The 16,797-nt window shown below is 41.6% G+C and overlaps 1 protein-coding gene across 3 annotated transcripts in view; it reads left to right on the top strand.

Moving 5' to 3' along the window:
- Positions 1 to 16,797, top strand: part of LOC131877708 (transient receptor potential-gamma protein-like) — a 47,833-nt gene that overhangs the window by 9,872 nt on the left and 21,164 nt on the right. The window contains exons 2-4 of one of the 3 annotated variants that reach the window (XM_059223461.1): positions 8,167 to 8,566; positions 10,097 to 10,227; positions 16,450 to 16,576. In XM_059223461.1, the coding sequence (XP_059079444.1) occupies positions 8,306 to 8,566; positions 10,097 to 10,227; positions 16,450 to 16,576 (519 nt within the window). In that variant the 5' untranslated portion in view covers positions 8,167 to 8,305. Of the gene's footprint in view, positions 1 to 8,166; positions 8,567 to 10,096; positions 10,228 to 15,687; positions 15,744 to 15,812; positions 15,950 to 16,449; positions 16,577 to 16,797 lie in introns of those variants that run through there. The other 2 variants (XM_059223463.1, XM_059223462.1) reach the window with 2 other exon arrangements.

Genomic DNA, 16,797 nt, shown 5'->3' with positions numbered 1-16,797 from the left:
GGGAATTATATATCACCCTTCGATTTGGATTCACCTTGGCGCGCTCTTGCATCTGGTGCTTGGTATGAACCAAAAAACAACAACACGAGTTTAGAAACTCGTCGTTTATCCGGATTCATTCAGGCGCTCTTTGATCAATGGATGTTGCGTTCTTCCCGTTGTTGGAGAATCAACAACGCTCTCCATCCACTCTGTCCGATACCAATACGAGTTTCGACGTTATTCCTCTCGTCAAACAAGACATCAGAGATGTGGAATACGTCGGGCAGGTCTGAAAAGCGTCCCAGAATCATTTCTCACTCGCTTTGTAAGCGGGCAAAGAAAGAGTTGGCGATAACGTGACTCACAATACTCGGGTCGGTTCAAGTAAGCTCATCCTTGGGTTTTTTGGAACGAGCTCCAGTAAAAAAAGACCCAAATGCTTCGAGCTCAATCTACGCTCTGATTCGGTGTCTAAGAAGAGAGCTGAAAGAAAGTTGAAGCTCCAATGTTTCCATATGCTCTTCCGAAGTTCCCTCAAAAGTCTTCACATGGAGGCGGAAAACCGAGAAGCCAAGACTGAACTTGATAGCGATCTGGCACGAATTCTTCGCAACATTTTCCCTCACGGAGTAACGCTCTTCCTGTTAGTCGAGCGAGATTCTTGAGCCTGATTGCCACCGATCTTGTTGATTGCAATGGGCTAAAATGAAGTGGCAAATTCTCCTGAATAAAACTACCACGGCATCCAAAGATGAATACAAAAAGAATATTACGTTGCTGCCTCTTCATTGTGAAGGTTTTTTTGGTGTCCTGATGTAGGAGTCAAATTGTTTTCCCCTTGTCAACTCCCTCCTGATTAGGGTGTTACACGGGGGAATACTTCTTTCTCTCCTTTCCGAGTTCCAATTTGCTTTCCAATGTAAGGACCACTAAATGTCTGTGGACGTGCATTCTTTTGATCAAGATCAAGACAATCGTGACTTAAGATAGGATTGTCATAAAGTCCATTTGTTGTTGCGAGAGCATTAATTTCTTATTTTTAGTTTTACAGCTTGACAAGTTATGTTCATGTCAACGTCAAAACAAACAGAGTACTATGCTCTTGCTGCTGAATGAAAATTTGAGTTACAGAAAGAAAATTTTAGTTGTGATAAATCATGCATTCGTTTATATCTTTCAAATGTCTCACAAAGAAACACGAAATGTCTTTGATAAAAGTTACAAATTATTATCAAAGTGAATAGATCAGTTGCTATTCCAAATGGTTCCCTCGAGGAATTTATAGTATTTACCTACCATCCTTTCAAATTGGATTAGCTTCAAAAAAATCATCCAAATTCATACTTCAGGCTCATTACTCGACACCAAATAACCTGAAAACGATAGACGTGATAAGTCCCCATAACTTTCCCTTCCTTTTTCATCTTGCACTTTTGTGCTCGATTGCAATTAAATGAAGATCGAACAGAGGCATTGAACTCAATCGCGAAAATGCTCTGAGGGCCAATTATCTAATAAAATTTGCCACTGGTGAAGATGCATCCCTAATCCTTTGCAAAAATATTTGAACTTGGCTAAAATGTAGAAACAAGCAAAATGGTTGTAAACAAGTTACAACAGCATTCATTCAATGTTTTCAAAACATTTTAACTGTCCGTATTAGAGCTTGGGACAATTTTGTAATGAAATGATCTGCATGAATAACAAATTAATCCCAAGGAACCTTAGGCTCGTGCTCAGACCTTGTTAATTATGATTAAGTGTTAGCGTAAATTCCATGTTTCTAGTCGGTTTTTCTTTGTTATAAGAACAGATGACATCAATTTTGGAATACAGCCAATCTTATAGCTCTTGAAGCTAAAGTATTGAAACTAGCTCCCATTTGTACCTTAAACCACTTAATATCGCTGAAGCATATTCAAGACGTCAAAATCATTATTCTTTTTGCTTAAACATCAGAAGCTCCATAGCTAATCATGTAATTGAAATGTTATAACGATACGTCTTTTTGTTAAATATTCAAAATGGTCATTTTATCCAATTATCATTTTCTACGTGTCAGATACTATTTCATCAAATGCTGGCATGATTTTGCCAAAACTCAAGATCGAGATAATCATTATGAACAAGTCTTTGATGGCATTAAACACTCCTTTTAGTTTTTGTTACATGCTTCAGGTAGGCGTGACATTTTCATCTTTTTGTCGGAACGAAAAAATAAATCTTTTTTTGTTCTATGAGCATATTCAGTTGCAGGTAGAGAGAGCTTTTGAAATGTATGGTTGAATCTATGGGACGTTCAAATCTAGATATAACAGCACGAGACTTACCCTGTACAAGTCGATTGTTCAGGCACATCTTGAATAGGCTTCACCCATTTGGGCTCCTTTTAGTTCAACAGGTTTGCAAAAGGTCGAGCAAGTCCAAATATGTTTCACTAGGAACATCACAGGATTGAGAGAGCTCTCGTATTGGGAGAGACCAAAAAAGTTGGGACTGTGCAGAAATCAAAGAATATACTGTGCGACTTTAAGTTAGCCTAGGGCTAGTCAGAGAAGCGACACTCACGAGATATCTGAAAAATTTGTGGCTCCCTCTCTGCTCCCTGGTGCGTGCGATGGGGATCGGCTTTGAACACATTTAGTTATGTGATTCTCAAAATCAAGTTCCGAATTCAGGGAGCCAGTAAGTTGATGGCTCGTTCGTCTGATTTGGTTGAAACTGAGTAAAGCAAGAGAAGTCGATCAGCCCGACACCCTGCTGCCCAACTACCAAAATGTGTTCAAAGCAAAGCCTCAAGTGGCTTGGTTGGAGTCACTTTTCTCTGACAAGCCCTCTAGCCTTGAGCTTTGTCCCAAACCAAGTTTAGGGCGACCGCAGAGGCTTAGCGTGAGTTTTAAGAGGACCTTCAAGCCCTCGAGAAACCAAGTTATTTCGAATAATAAAATCCTCCTCTCTTCTTTCTCGGGATATTTTATCGTTTAGTTTGCTTCCCTATATGATATTCGTAGGAATTTTGAAGTCAGACATGGACAAGCTTTTAACCAAATTTTCTAAGCAACCCTATCTTCAAGAGCTGTCCATATCCACTAACTCTGATGCGTTAATGGACAGATATATGCATATGTAGTTCAACAAAAATGAGATTTCTTTTCAGTTTGAAATGTTAGGGTTTACACTCTCAGTAACGGTAAGGAAGTCAACAAAAATATCTCTTTGTATCATTATAATTTCGTACTTTATAATTCACATTCTGAGTTGCTAGATTTCCTAAAATGCTAAAATTGTCTACGAACGCAAAAAAAATAATAATATAGAAAAAAAACATTTGTTTCAGCTAACAGGTTAGAAAACAATATATTCAGCGAATGAGGGGGTCGCAAAGTTTGATATGTAGGGTTTTAATCTAAAAAACGATTGGGTCGTTTTAGAATTAAAGCCTAATTCTTATAAGATCGCGCTGATTACCAGTTCATACCCTGGAAACACCCAAAGAAAGTTGCCTGTACAGTATTCCCATGTCTTGAGAAGTGATGGGAGCCGAAAAATTGGAAAAAGGGCATTTCAGAGCGGAGGTTCGGTTTTCCATCAGTGGTCCAATATGATATTCTATTGGTAATGAGCCCGCTACCCAAAAAACAGTTACTCTTATGCACATGCATCTCCATTGAAACGTAGATAAACCGCATATGGAACTGTTTTTGTTCTAATCATGGTGGTAAAGCAGTTTACGAGTAGGATGAACGATTGAACATTCTGGCCTTTTTCTGGAACTCATGAGCTTTGAGAGATTGTAAAACTAGGTCAGACTGATCTTTTTGCGCTTGCTAGTAGAAATCCAACCGAGTTCTGGTGCAAGACGTACTTGTAGCAATTGAAGGAAGGAACGAAAATCTTGAACTTGGGATGTCCTTGTTTCTCCGTGGAGCAGGGACTCCACAAATGCTTAGACAGTGATAAATAGGGTTGCTCAAAAAATGCAACTAAAATTGAAGAAAAATGCACATCCAAATGCTATAAATAAGGCCAAAAAATGGAAGCAAAACTTCCAATAAACATTGAAAAAAGTCACTAAATACTCTGTCAAAAAGCTTCTATTCCACTGAACAATAAATGGAATGCTTGTTCGTATTTCTTCTTTCAAATGTGCCAGGTGGCCAAACATAGAGGGGTGAATTACGCTGATGTACTGAAAACACTATATTCGTGCTCCTAGCAACGCAAGTATATCCAATAGCTGCAAATGTTGTATGATTTTGTTTAACAAGTATCAAGTTTAGTACAATTGATGACACAATCAACTATTTGAGCAAAATAAAAACAATGGAATATACTTTCGAAGAATTACGAAAATATTGCAAATATGCAGGAAAAAAGTGAAAAAATGTATTTGCATTTCTTGAGCAGGCCTATTTATAAAACGGCGTCTAGTTTGGCCCTATACCTCATTGAATGGGATCAAGGAATTAATGAATATATTTACTCGTCTTAGGAGTGAGTTTCTGATCCCCTTAAGCCTTTAATCTGATCCTTGATGATAGAATAAACCTTTTGAATGAAGATGAAATGTTCTCCAAAAAGACAACTATCTCAGGTATTTTGTAGATTACTTGTAAATGTTTATCCCGGTTCATGCCAAGCCCTTGCACAACCAGAAAGGACCATTTGATAGAACTCAATCGTCAATTGAATCAAAAAATAATTTTGAAATGATCTGACTCCTAGTCTTTCAAAGCAACTACTCAATATCAAAAGATGTTGTAAAATCGTCTCTTCACGTGTTATTTATTCCATTTCGATAGTGGTTTTGCTTGATACATAAAACTGGTTTTTTTTCGAAGTTGAAAAGAAAGTTCTAGTTTAAGAGCCCGAGGAGTCCTCTCTTCTCAGATAGCCAAATGATTATTCGTATTGAAATTCAAATGAACTCATCCGGTTTTCAATCTACTCTCTCATCATTGATAATGACATTGAATATCTGTTGTTTTTCCTATTACCAACGTAAACGACCCTCAAAACTTCATCATGACCTTCATGTGCTCATTTATTCACATTAGACTCTGTTTTTTCCCAGCGGTTTCATATCATCGTTTCTACTTGAGTCCTTTTGAGTCATTACTCTTGTCGATCTAACCTAACCTCAATGAAGTTTTTGGAATACAGAAAATGCATGAATGAAAACAATATTAATGAGCTCCCCGACTTTGGTTATGATAATGAAACCTGGAGAGTCATTCGAGTCAAAATTTACCAAAGAATAATGAATCAGCTCACAAAGATGGCAGCCGAATTTTCTAACTACTCTATATATGAACGAGAACATTGATGGTTTTATACCATTTCTTTGTTCCTCGTCGGACCCTTGCCTGTCGTAATGGATCATACAGATCATTAAGCATGACCTTGTCTTTTGGAAGGCAGAAAATCAACGCCCTCTGCATGTACGCATAGATGGGAACTGGTGGATCATATGAATTCCCTGTCATGGATTTTGGCTTTCGGAAAGAGTCAGTTGACCATTCCATGTAAAAACGAAAATAATAGAAGCCATAAAATGGCTTCATTCCAATCACTTCTCCAGCCGTTACATCTTTCATTGTTCTCTTGAACCGGTAATATCGAAAAACACAAAGAACTATGAATTTGCCAAAAACAGAGTTGTTAGTTTCTAAATTGTGAACAGGTATCATGATGAACAGCCTTTTATTGGATTGAAGCATTTTGAAAGGCAACAATTTGGAAATCTGCCGTCAGAAACACTCTCGTTGACAGGGTAGCCATTGTGCGTGTTTGAATTCATTTATGGCCCGATCCATCAACTGAAACCGTGTTGTTAGTACCGATCTGTTTCTCCTGAAATGTTTTTGACTTGAATTTATCCACTCGTCTCTGGCAGGAAGTGCATTTTCGAAAGGTTGCACAGTGTGACGACAGTACAAGAATATCACAACAAGACAGGACATATTCTGTGACATAGGATGGCGGCAGTCAGCCGTTTCAAGATTCATCGGGTTTCCAGCATGCGGATTTTTTTCAGGATAGCACAGTCAATCTTATTGTCACCTTCATTTTTCTAAATCGGGTCTGGAAATTGGGTGTCTTGACGAGGTCGGCTCCTGATTCCGACAAAGAGTTAGAGACTTCTATTCAGAACCGAAAGCTGGAAATCGATCCTGTCTGACTGAGTTTTCCGTGAGATATCCGTCTTAAAGGATCCATATGCTTCGGATCTACCAGCCTTAATATGATCCTCCAAGTGAACTAGATTATGGTACTACAATAGTGGTCTATTATTTTCCTCATACCTCATAGTGTACATAGGTGAATTGTTGTTCAGTATATGACGATAGCGCTTGATGAGCATTTTTGGCTCAAAGGTGCTGTGCCATGATGCCTAATGTAATGTGATACTGGATTGCCTTTTCAGACAAGTGTTTGACTCCCTTGCTTTGGCAGAGATTGTGTGGATAATTGTGAACATTCAAAGCAATCTGCAAAGGCAAAACATATAATCAAGATCTTGTCACGGGCAACGATTCCATGTCGTTTTCGTTACGATCTTCAATAAACAACTGTCTGTGCAATGTATTTTTTATGAATCATCAAGAAGCCATGAGAAAGAATGAGTATATAGTATTAGATTATAGGGTATGAAGGTCCCCGAGAAGTTTCTTGATACCTTGATGGATCGGCAGTCGCCAACTAACGAAACCAACTCTGTCACGCGTAATGAACGATAACATACATGAAGAAATCATTTCCGGTCTCGAAGGCTTCTTTATCAGTGTTTTTAGGGGCGTACATGTATTCTCGAGGGTAAAAAGGCGTCTTGGAGACTGTATTCTAAATGAGGCTAGCTCCATTGTTAGGAATATTGCCGTACCAAATCAGACAATAGTTAACACCTCACCCTCATCCTATTTTGGCTTTTAAAAGCTGTGACTGCTGATGAGAGATGTTATCACAGGTCACCTAGCTTACTGAAGCTGGATTTGAACTAACGAACCCCAGCGATGCCACTCCAAGTCTTGGACACATGTGGCCTCTTAAAACTAAATTCTGATTTTCTTCTTAATTGAACGAGGCTTTGCGTTTTCAGAAAACTTTCTAACAAAGAATAAAGTGGGAATCAGTCGAGAAAATTCTAAGGCTTCTACATGATTTTATTTGTGGAAATGGCGCACCCGTTTTTTTCGGAATATTCGAGAAAATCTCCCGGATTCCTTTCATCTACTTTTAGACCTACAAAGTTTTTTCCTAAGTGATGTCTCATGCCAAATGGTGGGAATGAGTTTTTCTCAGCACATTTATCTCAATTTGGATCTGCTTGTCTCGGTGAATGAGAAGCGTTCTTACGATTGCGCTTATAGTACTATCACCATTGCACACTGTTGCTAGTAGTCACCCCATCATGTTTATGTTGGTTAAGGGTCAAATTATCCATGACTTCAAAAGCGAAGCAGAGTTTTGAAAACCCTAGTAGTTGAGATTCGTTGCTAGATCACACGACTTGGGAATCGAGACTGTTTGGAACAAAAATAAGCCCAAGCGTCACTCAGTCTTGACAAGTTGAACTAACTTTGGATTTCAGGCACCCTTCCGATTTGGAACTGCCTTTTGAATGTCTTGCAACTCTTTTGGCTCCTTCATGTTCAGATGATATTCATCTGGCTCGGCCTTTGATGATTGATCTCACAGAGATAAACAATTGATCAAAGGCTTGGATCATACAACAAAATGTCCTTGATCAAAATCCAAATAACAAGCAACTACCTTAGATAGTGGAACAATGGAACTCGTCTTGAAGTTGCAGCATGAAGTTGACATCGAAAGATATGTTGACTCAGCGTTTCAGTTTCATTATTGTGCCAAGGGGCACTCGATGGAATTATTCCGAGAATTGATAGTCTTTGCGGTTGAAACGAGCTTACGTAAAGACATTTCCCTAACGTACCACTGAAGGTTCTGCCAGATTAGCGAAGTCAAGGATACGTTCCAAAAAGGAGTCCCTCCTTCTTCTCCTCCGCTTTCCGTCGTCTCAACATTGTGATGTGTACAGTCAGAAATGAACCGCTATTAAAGGGATAAATTTGGCTCAAAAATGCACTGGAACCACCTTTGTTGTCCCAGATCATTTAATATGCGCATATTTTTACCCGTTCGCCTTCTCGTTCGACCTTGCAGATAATCCGCTTGAAAATTGCCCGTCTTCCATTGAGCTGGGGCCACTCTCCCACTTGGCCTTCGACATCGGCGACATCTTCTGCTGCCTCCCTCTGTTCCTAAATCAGGGTGAACGGTTCGTTGTTTCCGCGATTCAGAAATGGAACCATCTTTGATCGAGGGTGGTCTAAGCCCAAGCCGATCCTACCCGACATCACGATTATTGCCCGACCATGAGAGACGACCAGACCAAGCCGGTGGCGAAATGCTCTCTCCTTCCAGCAACATCATGGACGAGATGAACAATTCCGAGGAGATCTCTTCCAAGTCGTCGAGTGGTCCCAAGGCTCCTAAGACCGTTCGGATAATGGACTCCATGAAGAAACAAACCATCAAATCCAACAAATCATCCAAGATTAAGGTAACTGTCCCTCGGCCATCTCTCTCTAGGAGGCGACGGCCGCCTTTTTAAAGTCTTTTTTCCGGTTTTCGACCACCGAGTCGCTCATTGCCACACACTCGCTTGATTTCAGAGCCTCTAAGCCACTAAGCCAAAATGAGTTCGTACCGTGTAAGTTCAATTCAAAATGGAAAGGGTCCCCTTGGTGTGGTTAGTAACTCCGTTGATGCGTTTCGCTTCGGTCCCCTTTTTAAACACGATCAATTCATTACCCCTATCAAATCTCTTGGTACTTTTTGTGGCTACTCCTAGGACCTCTCAAATCTCTGGACCGGGAGGTGGGCGCCCTGACTCACAATTACCGAAGCAAGAACCGCATTTCAAGTCGGGATTGGATGTTCCAATTGCGCTCATTGGGCACAAATGGCCATTGATGTGATTCTTGTAGCTAGATATTTATACCTCCCTGTCTGGAGAATGCCAGGTCATTGAGTAAGCCCTATTTTGAATGCCTCTGTAACCCGTTGAACCACGTACCTACATAGCAACTCATCTTCCACGCTCGTTGGGTGTACTCCTCGCCTGACAAAAAAATGAGAACCCAATCCAGCCGAAAAAAGGATTGATTCGATTCTGCATGTTGTGATTGGCTGCAAACCCTCAGCCAGCCGCTCTTCGAAAGCCAAACTTCTGAAAGCCCCCGTCCCAAAGTAAGAGGCTATTAGAAGCTCTAACTAAAACACTAAAAACAGACTGGAGAAAAACCTCTTCCATCTTTCTCCCACTTGAATGCTGACTGAATGCAAGTGCAGACAACCTTGACGAACAGTTTTGTCTCCTTTCTTTTCAAATTCCAAAACTAATGTGTGTAAATATTCTGGTGGAGGACAATCCAATGCTGTTCTAGTAACACTGCAAGTACTGTACTATTTCCATATCGTTGATCATCTGATTGTAGCTTTGTTCAAGTACGATCCGTATTCTGTAACTAAATGGTAATCTCGCTCGGTCAAGACACTTTGTATTCATATTCCTGTTCCTAACATGAGTTATGTGTTCACAATACATTTTTGATGTGGATCCTCTTCACACCCTCCCGGCATTAGGTACTCCAAGTTTTCGTGTTCTCATTCCTTGCGCACTCTTTCTGTCATTTACTTCATCACAATGCACACCCGGTTCCTCTGTCCTTTTTCGTGCCTTCTTCCGGCCTTCCATTTCCCCAATTTCAAGGTGGTAACACCCACCCGGTTTCCAATAGAATGCCCTCCCCCCCAGATGTCGACCGAGCTCAAAGGTCACTCATCATCGAGTGAATGGGTTCGTGGATCTCCTTGGACACACCCACTCGTTTGATCTTTTTAGCCACGAAGGCTGGACTCGTGCTCGTGCCCTCACTTTCTCTCTGGTTCTTGGGAGTATCCCGCTCTACCAATTCATTGCTCTTTTTCTGTCTCTTCCTCTTTCTTCTTTGTCCTCTTGTGTGGTTTGGCCCCGACTACCACTTTCTCTTCGGGGTATTTCTATTTATTTCTCTTGGTTTCCTTTTAGAGTCAGAGTATTCATGGCATGACTGATGAGGACAAGTCAACCCGCCCCTATCGAGAAATCATGCCCCTGAGTCGCAATGAGCGATTGTACCTTGTGGCCGTGGAGAGGGGAGATGTGGCCACTGTACGGAGGTAAGACCCACATGACAGCCTCGATGAGGAATACACTAAAAACACACGCACACACACACACACACTCACACACCCGCCAACAGACATGCATACTGTACGTAGGTAGGTATACAGTGCTGTATATCGAACGCGTCAAAGCCACTGATCAATCCAAAGCCAATGCAGTGTAAACATACGCACACTTCCTGTTGGTGCAAATCCTGTGTCCGTTTCGTGTCCAGAAACGACGCCTGGAAAGCGAAACGAAATAGGTTGAGAACAAGGCCGCTGTTGGATGGCCTAAGGACAGCCTAAGATCTATTATTCCGTTCAGGTTTCAAAAACAAGCACGGGCCAACCGGAGAATGAATGCCCTGAGCACCGAGAGTGTGTCATCAATCTTATTGAGGGGGCAAACCACATGTAAAGCACGGCTTTTGTTTTGAAGGAGCCATGAAAGCGAGTGGTTCCAATCAGCTTTTGAAATGGTGCTGCACTTTCATCCAAATGAAAAGACTCCCAAGACTCTTTATCACTAGTTTTTGCGGAGAGCCAAACTTTCCCTTGACAATTTTCTTGCGGAAAATATGACTCGGAAGAAAAAAACCCGCTCTGCTCCATGGGGACCCTTTTTCGGGGAAGAAAAGCATGAAAGACGATGAAAGAGTTTGAGAAAGGCCATACGAGTTTCATTGTTCAAAGCCCCGTACCCGAAAAAGGTCCAAATTTCGGAGCCGGCCTTAGTGAAGGGTATATCATTCATTGTGCCACGTTGCAGCGGCAATTTATTCCTCAAGGAAAACCAATCCTAAATGACAGCCCTAAACTAGGGAAGAGGAAAAGGAAGAGGAGGAAGAAGACGCAGAAATTTGGTGGCCTCCCCCCTTTTTCGCACGAACGTCCTATACACGATCGAATAACTGGTCCAATAACAAAACTGGACCACTCAGCTATTTTAGCAGCTTACCCCATGACCTTCAGCTCGCTTGCCCTTCCTCGTCGCCTCGTTTGTTTTTGGAACGAACGGCGGAAGAAGGCACGTCAATGTGCGAGTGTGCGAGTGTGCGAGTGTATGTTGCAGGGGACCCTGTCCCACGAACCTCATTGTTCTATCGCGGATCCTTATTTTCTGACTTGTATGATCATGCCTCTGTAGAGTTGGCCCCTCTCTTTGCATGGAGCAGGCCAAACTCAAGGTCGACATTATCATTAAGACAAGGCTCCATCTCGATTAAGCAAAGCGCTGGCTGGCATCCAGCTGAAAGATTGGACCGACCCAGGCCAGGCCAGATCTGGTGTCGTTTTCGCACAGATTTTTCACGATCCAACGCAAGACTGGCGAGAGAATTTCAGACTAAATTATGAGAGGAGGGCCTTGGAAAAGTTAGCGCTTGCCAACATGTGCTAATGGTGGGTTCACTTGACTTACCCCTGAAAAGGTTGGTTAAGCAATCGGATTCCACTTGTACTCGTACAATACGCTTGAGGATGTAAAAAAGATTGGACCGGTTTTTCAAAAATTAATCACGGCATCATAAATGAACATGTTTTTGTGCGTTCTTCATAATCACGATCACTTCAATTGTGTTCTTGGTGGTACTTTCTATTCTTGTGCTGTCAAGCGCCTTGAAATCCTAGGTGAAATCTTAAAGTTGCTTTAGGCAAGAAGCGTCAAAATTTGGCATCTTTGTTGACTCTCACAATATCAACCATCCCAATGTGACTCCTTAACGACGAATCTAAAGTCTGTAGTAGAACTGACAATGGCAAAGAGCTCAAGTCTTGGAGAAAGAACAGACAAATCCAAGATCTGATCTGTCAACTTGATAAAAAGATGTGGTGTGTCCATCTAATGGCAGATCTTAAAACCTGCCACAAGAAAGAGGAAAAGCCAGAAATTAGGAAGGGAAAGGAAAGCCGTTTCAGTTAAATATCCCGTCTTCGAAACAGCGTTCCAATTTGGTCTTTTTCGAGTTGTTTTTTTTGTGCCTAATCAATCTCTATTTCATACAAAGAATGTGGAAGGTTCCCAAGATGCTCTCTGTTGCAATGTACAAATCTGTCGAAAGGATCCATTGGCCCTTGAAAACACTTGATGTCCTCAAATTGAAAAAACAAACATAGATAGTGATCTAATCTAGCCATGTGTCGTCTGTTCAATGAAAACAAGTGAATGAGATCAATTGAGGAACTCAGTGTCTATTTCCAGATTCTTGGATGAAGACAGAAGGAAGCGAGCGAAACAACCAGGGTACTCTCCATACAACATTCAACGAATGAACACAGTCTATCTAGCGGCTAAGTAATCAAGCATGGTGGCACTGCACTGTAAAAATGATGACATAGATGAGGTGGAGGCTTGTACAATCACGTATTCTTTACTCTTCTGTTTCCCTTCCTCTTTCTCATTTTTCTGTACTTCGTAAGGGTCTACATTACACTACATACTCAAGGGGCCGTTCTGTAGATGCGTATTAAGCCGGGATTTAATGGTTCCCAAACACGGCAAGGCCGAAACAAGATCCTATTTCGCTTTCCTTCGCACCAATGTCCATCCACGATAGAAGAACATATGTTTTCCGAGTCTTTACGAAACATTGTCTGGTAGTGTGTTCCACTGTCTTTTATTATCCTCCTTGAATGGAAGGTCTTGAAGAGCCCTAGAATGCTTGTGGCTCGACTGATTCAGAGTACTCTTACTGTATATGCAAATGGAGCTGGAACAGACCACCATCGGTCAAGGGTGACTTATGCGTGGACATTGGTGGAAATGGTTGCCCGTTCCGTCTAAATCTCTCGAGAAATATGGCCATGGAGTCAAGTGGAACACCTCGAGAGGAGTCGCTTCAGTGACCTCGGGCGAGTCAATTCAATTTACAGTGCAGTCCCATTTTGGTGTCTTTTTTCTAGCTGTCTTGTGCACGTTCATTCATTCAATTATCATTGACTTGAGCATATCGTACATATAGAGAGTGGTCTTCGCATTTGTCCAATTTTCGATACCGAATCATATCAGAGGTTGCCCATTATTCATGGTAGTTAGATTAGACCTCGTCAACGACTATTTTGGGACCACTGAATGATGCCTTTCCTTGAAGGGAACGCGTGGATCTCGCTCTTATTATTCGCCCCCAATTTTCTCCTCAAGTTACTTTTTGGCGAGCTCAAAATTGGGAGGCCTCGATTGGGAAGGGATTTCGCCAGACCTAAAAGATGTAATGAACTCTGTCAGTCAGAAGTGCGAGTATTGTTCGAATTGGACTGATTGAAGATACTTTTCGTGGAACAAAACCGATAGAAATCCCAATCAAGGCAAAGCGGCAAGCTCATTCCTTGCCGAACAATCGTATCTCATATCTGCCCTCTTCGTCTTACTAGCTGGGTTCTCTCTTTGAGACACACAAAAACCGTTCTCTAACACCCTCATGTATTACGTACGTGCAGCAGTGCAGAGGGCCTCGCTCGCTCGGAGGAGCCTCTCTTAACTACCTTGTTCCAATTCTTGGCTTACACGTAGCTCGTTCAACTCGTCGAAGGTTTATCGTGGTACCCGCTCGAACTCAGTGTACTCGGCCACCAAAAAAGTCATCTTGAAGAGAAAGAGAACGAGAGAGAGAGAGAACAAGAGATTGTGCAAAAACCCTCACTTCTGATGAATGACAGCCTTTGCTGGTGGCCTTGGTTGTCTACCACTACCAGCAACTAAGAATCTCCTCTTTTAGAAAGGATAAATCGCTCCTGGTTTGGCGGCCCTAATCAATTATGCAGCAGATTAAAATTACTCACTCCACACGTGAAAACTAGTTGTGAGAGCCGAACCGAAATGGTTGGTCACAGGCTATACGTTAAAATTATGCAGAATCCGCGACAAGGTGCACTTACTACACATTTATTTCCTTTTCTGCACTTTTCAAGGGTATCACTTGGAACATTCCGGGGTTTCAATCACAAATAACATGAGTATGAAGGATGCCTACTTTTTAAGTGTATGACTAACGTGAATAGTAAGCACGTACTCGTACAGTAGAAAATCTTAAGGCAAAAGTCCGATGAAGGAACATTTCTATCTTTCTCTTTTCAACGGAATAGTTTTTATTCATCTCAAAAGACCCTCTCTTCCACGAGTTTTTCTTATCTCCATGTTTATCCAATCTAAGGACAAGGCTTCGATGCCAGATTGAAGTGAAACACCGGAAGACTCCAATTACTAAAAGTCATTTGAAAATGGCGGAAATGAGATGCAAAACGAAATGACAGTATTTTTTTCAGAACTTGACAATAGAGTAGTCATCTAGGAATGGAAATTGAATCAAAATGAAATTTGTCATTCAATTTCTCAAAGGACCCATAAATATCGGGATCCCTGTAAGGTTGGTGCATTTTATGAGTCTCATATATATTCATGGCTCCAATTGAGAACATTCAGTTACTATGTGGCACATTTTTGGAGCAAAAATGTGGCACCATCTTCGGTAGCATTATTACTTTCTTTCTCGACCAACGTTTTTGTCCACTGAGTCTTCAGAGATGTCCAACTTTCAATAACCCTCGAAAAGTTGGGTTCACCTCACAAGAAGTGAGTTTGGTGCCCAACCAGACCCGTTTTGATTCCGTTTTTCCTCTCCTTCCTTGGGGACCACCAGATCCTGACAATCTGACAAGGTCATATGTTCCTTTTTCAATGAGCAAGAAAGCCTCCTCATTGAAGGTTAAAAAGGGACAAAAAGAGCCAGAACATACGCGCGTCTCTATATTTGGCTGGTAAATATCGGTATGGTAAATGATAGATTTGAAGTTGGTCCTTTTAAGTAAACTTCGATGGAAGTGAAGAGGTGGTAAGGTTCACCCTATACCCATGTATAGTTTTTCGAGGGGCACGGCGCAACAGCATTTTCTCTCTCAATCTCTCAACATTTGGCCGAGCCTCACTCTTGAGAGAAAGACGAGTATGGTTTCAAACCAAGTCTCCAAAGGAGACCAGACCCTAAAACCATTTGGGGAGAAACAACGATAACAAAAGACAACCACTGCTTCCCAACACAAAGAACGAAGAAGGAAATGAGAGAGATAGAGACAAAACAGACAAATCTAGCCTCAAAAAGAAACAGTCTCGTGCGTTATCATCCGCTGAGAGGGTTGTCTCGATTTCGTTTCCCAAGTTAATTGAAGAATTACTCTAATCACTATAAGCAAATACGTTTTCATTACCAATGGCTGAGCCTCCATTTCAAGTCCTAATATTGGTGAATGTATTTCGGAAACAAACTTTTTGACAAAAACCTGAACTTCTTTTTGGCAAGTGTACGAAAATAAACCATAAATGTATTTAGTAAAAATATTTAGTTGACATTTCGGACAACCCTGTATGAGTTCAAAATGTGTGAGGAGCAAGGTATGAATTGAAAGCAATCAATTCTGTTTGGATTGCGTTCGAATCCTGAGATTCAAAACGTGTCTTGGCAAACTGCTTAAAGCCCAGTTTTATGGTTCGTGGTGTGTACGACGACAGCCTGGAGAGAATGCCTGAACTTTGCATGGTAAACTTGCATCGTGACATTTTGAGGGAAACCTGTCCTGTTTACACTGGGTGGTTCAGTGGGCTGTGAAGTCAAATCGGTGCGATTTCCTGCCACATGTATCTAGTTGACTACGTACGGGAAGTACGACAGACTGTGGCTTGAGACGGGTTATTTTTCACGAAGACTGCTCAAACCGAACAAAGCCCGTCTTCAGCCACCCAAGGGTTAGTAAGGCATGGCAAGGCAATTCAAAAACAAAAACTGACTCATATGCTCACGTCTAGAAGCAAGCCCTTCTACTACTAGATGAAGCAGAGCCCGAAATCTGGACTTTCCAATTTGACTTTTCTTTTGATACATCTCACATCTCAGACGACTCTTCCTTTCTTTAAAGGCCAGGCAAGGCCTCTCTTTTCCTTTCTACTGGCTCTTCCTCCTCTTTCTTCCTCTTCTTCCTTTCGGTCTTGGTCTTGGCCTTGGTCTTGGTGGTCTTCCTCCATCGTTGCTTTGGTTATGCCTGGAAGCTAGTAAGCATTACTCCAACGCTCATCCTCCATTGAGTATGGTGCCAACTTAATTAGATGACTCGTTTTCTACTCCATGATGCAACTTAATCTGTCCCGTTTCTCATTGTCGCTATTCTCTTTCTCTCCCTGTGCCTTTCGCTCACTCACTCGATCGTCTGCATCTCCCTCTCTCTCTCTCGATTGCGGCCCAATTCTAGGATGTTGGCAAACACCAACGATGATTTGCTCAATATCGACTGCTGTGATCCCCTCGGCCGTTCCGCTCTCCTCATGGCCATCGACAACGAGAACCTGGAAATGGTGGAGCTCCTCCTCGAGAATAAGGCAAGTCCACTTTATCACTTGATCATTCAAACACTTGGTTGAACCGTTAGATGGTTGTGAGCGGGGGATTAGAATTACTCGTATGTACGCATTTTTTTTAGTAACTGTGATTGTGGTTGAATCAAATCTTGTACGTGGTCAGTCGGTAAATTTGTGAGATACGTACAGTTTAATTCCTAACCTAAGCAAAAAACAGATAAAAGTTTGTTTCTTTAGTTCCG

Source organism: Tigriopus californicus, chromosome 3 (genome assembly GCF_007210705.1).
Source record: "Tigriopus californicus strain San Diego chromosome 3, Tcal_SD_v2.1, whole genome shotgun sequence".
Classification (NCBI taxonomy): domain Eukaryota; kingdom Metazoa; phylum Arthropoda; class Copepoda; order Harpacticoida; family Harpacticidae; genus Tigriopus; species Tigriopus californicus.
The sequence above is the reverse complement of the archived record's forward strand: the minus strand, read 5'-3'. Positions and strand labels throughout refer to the sequence as shown.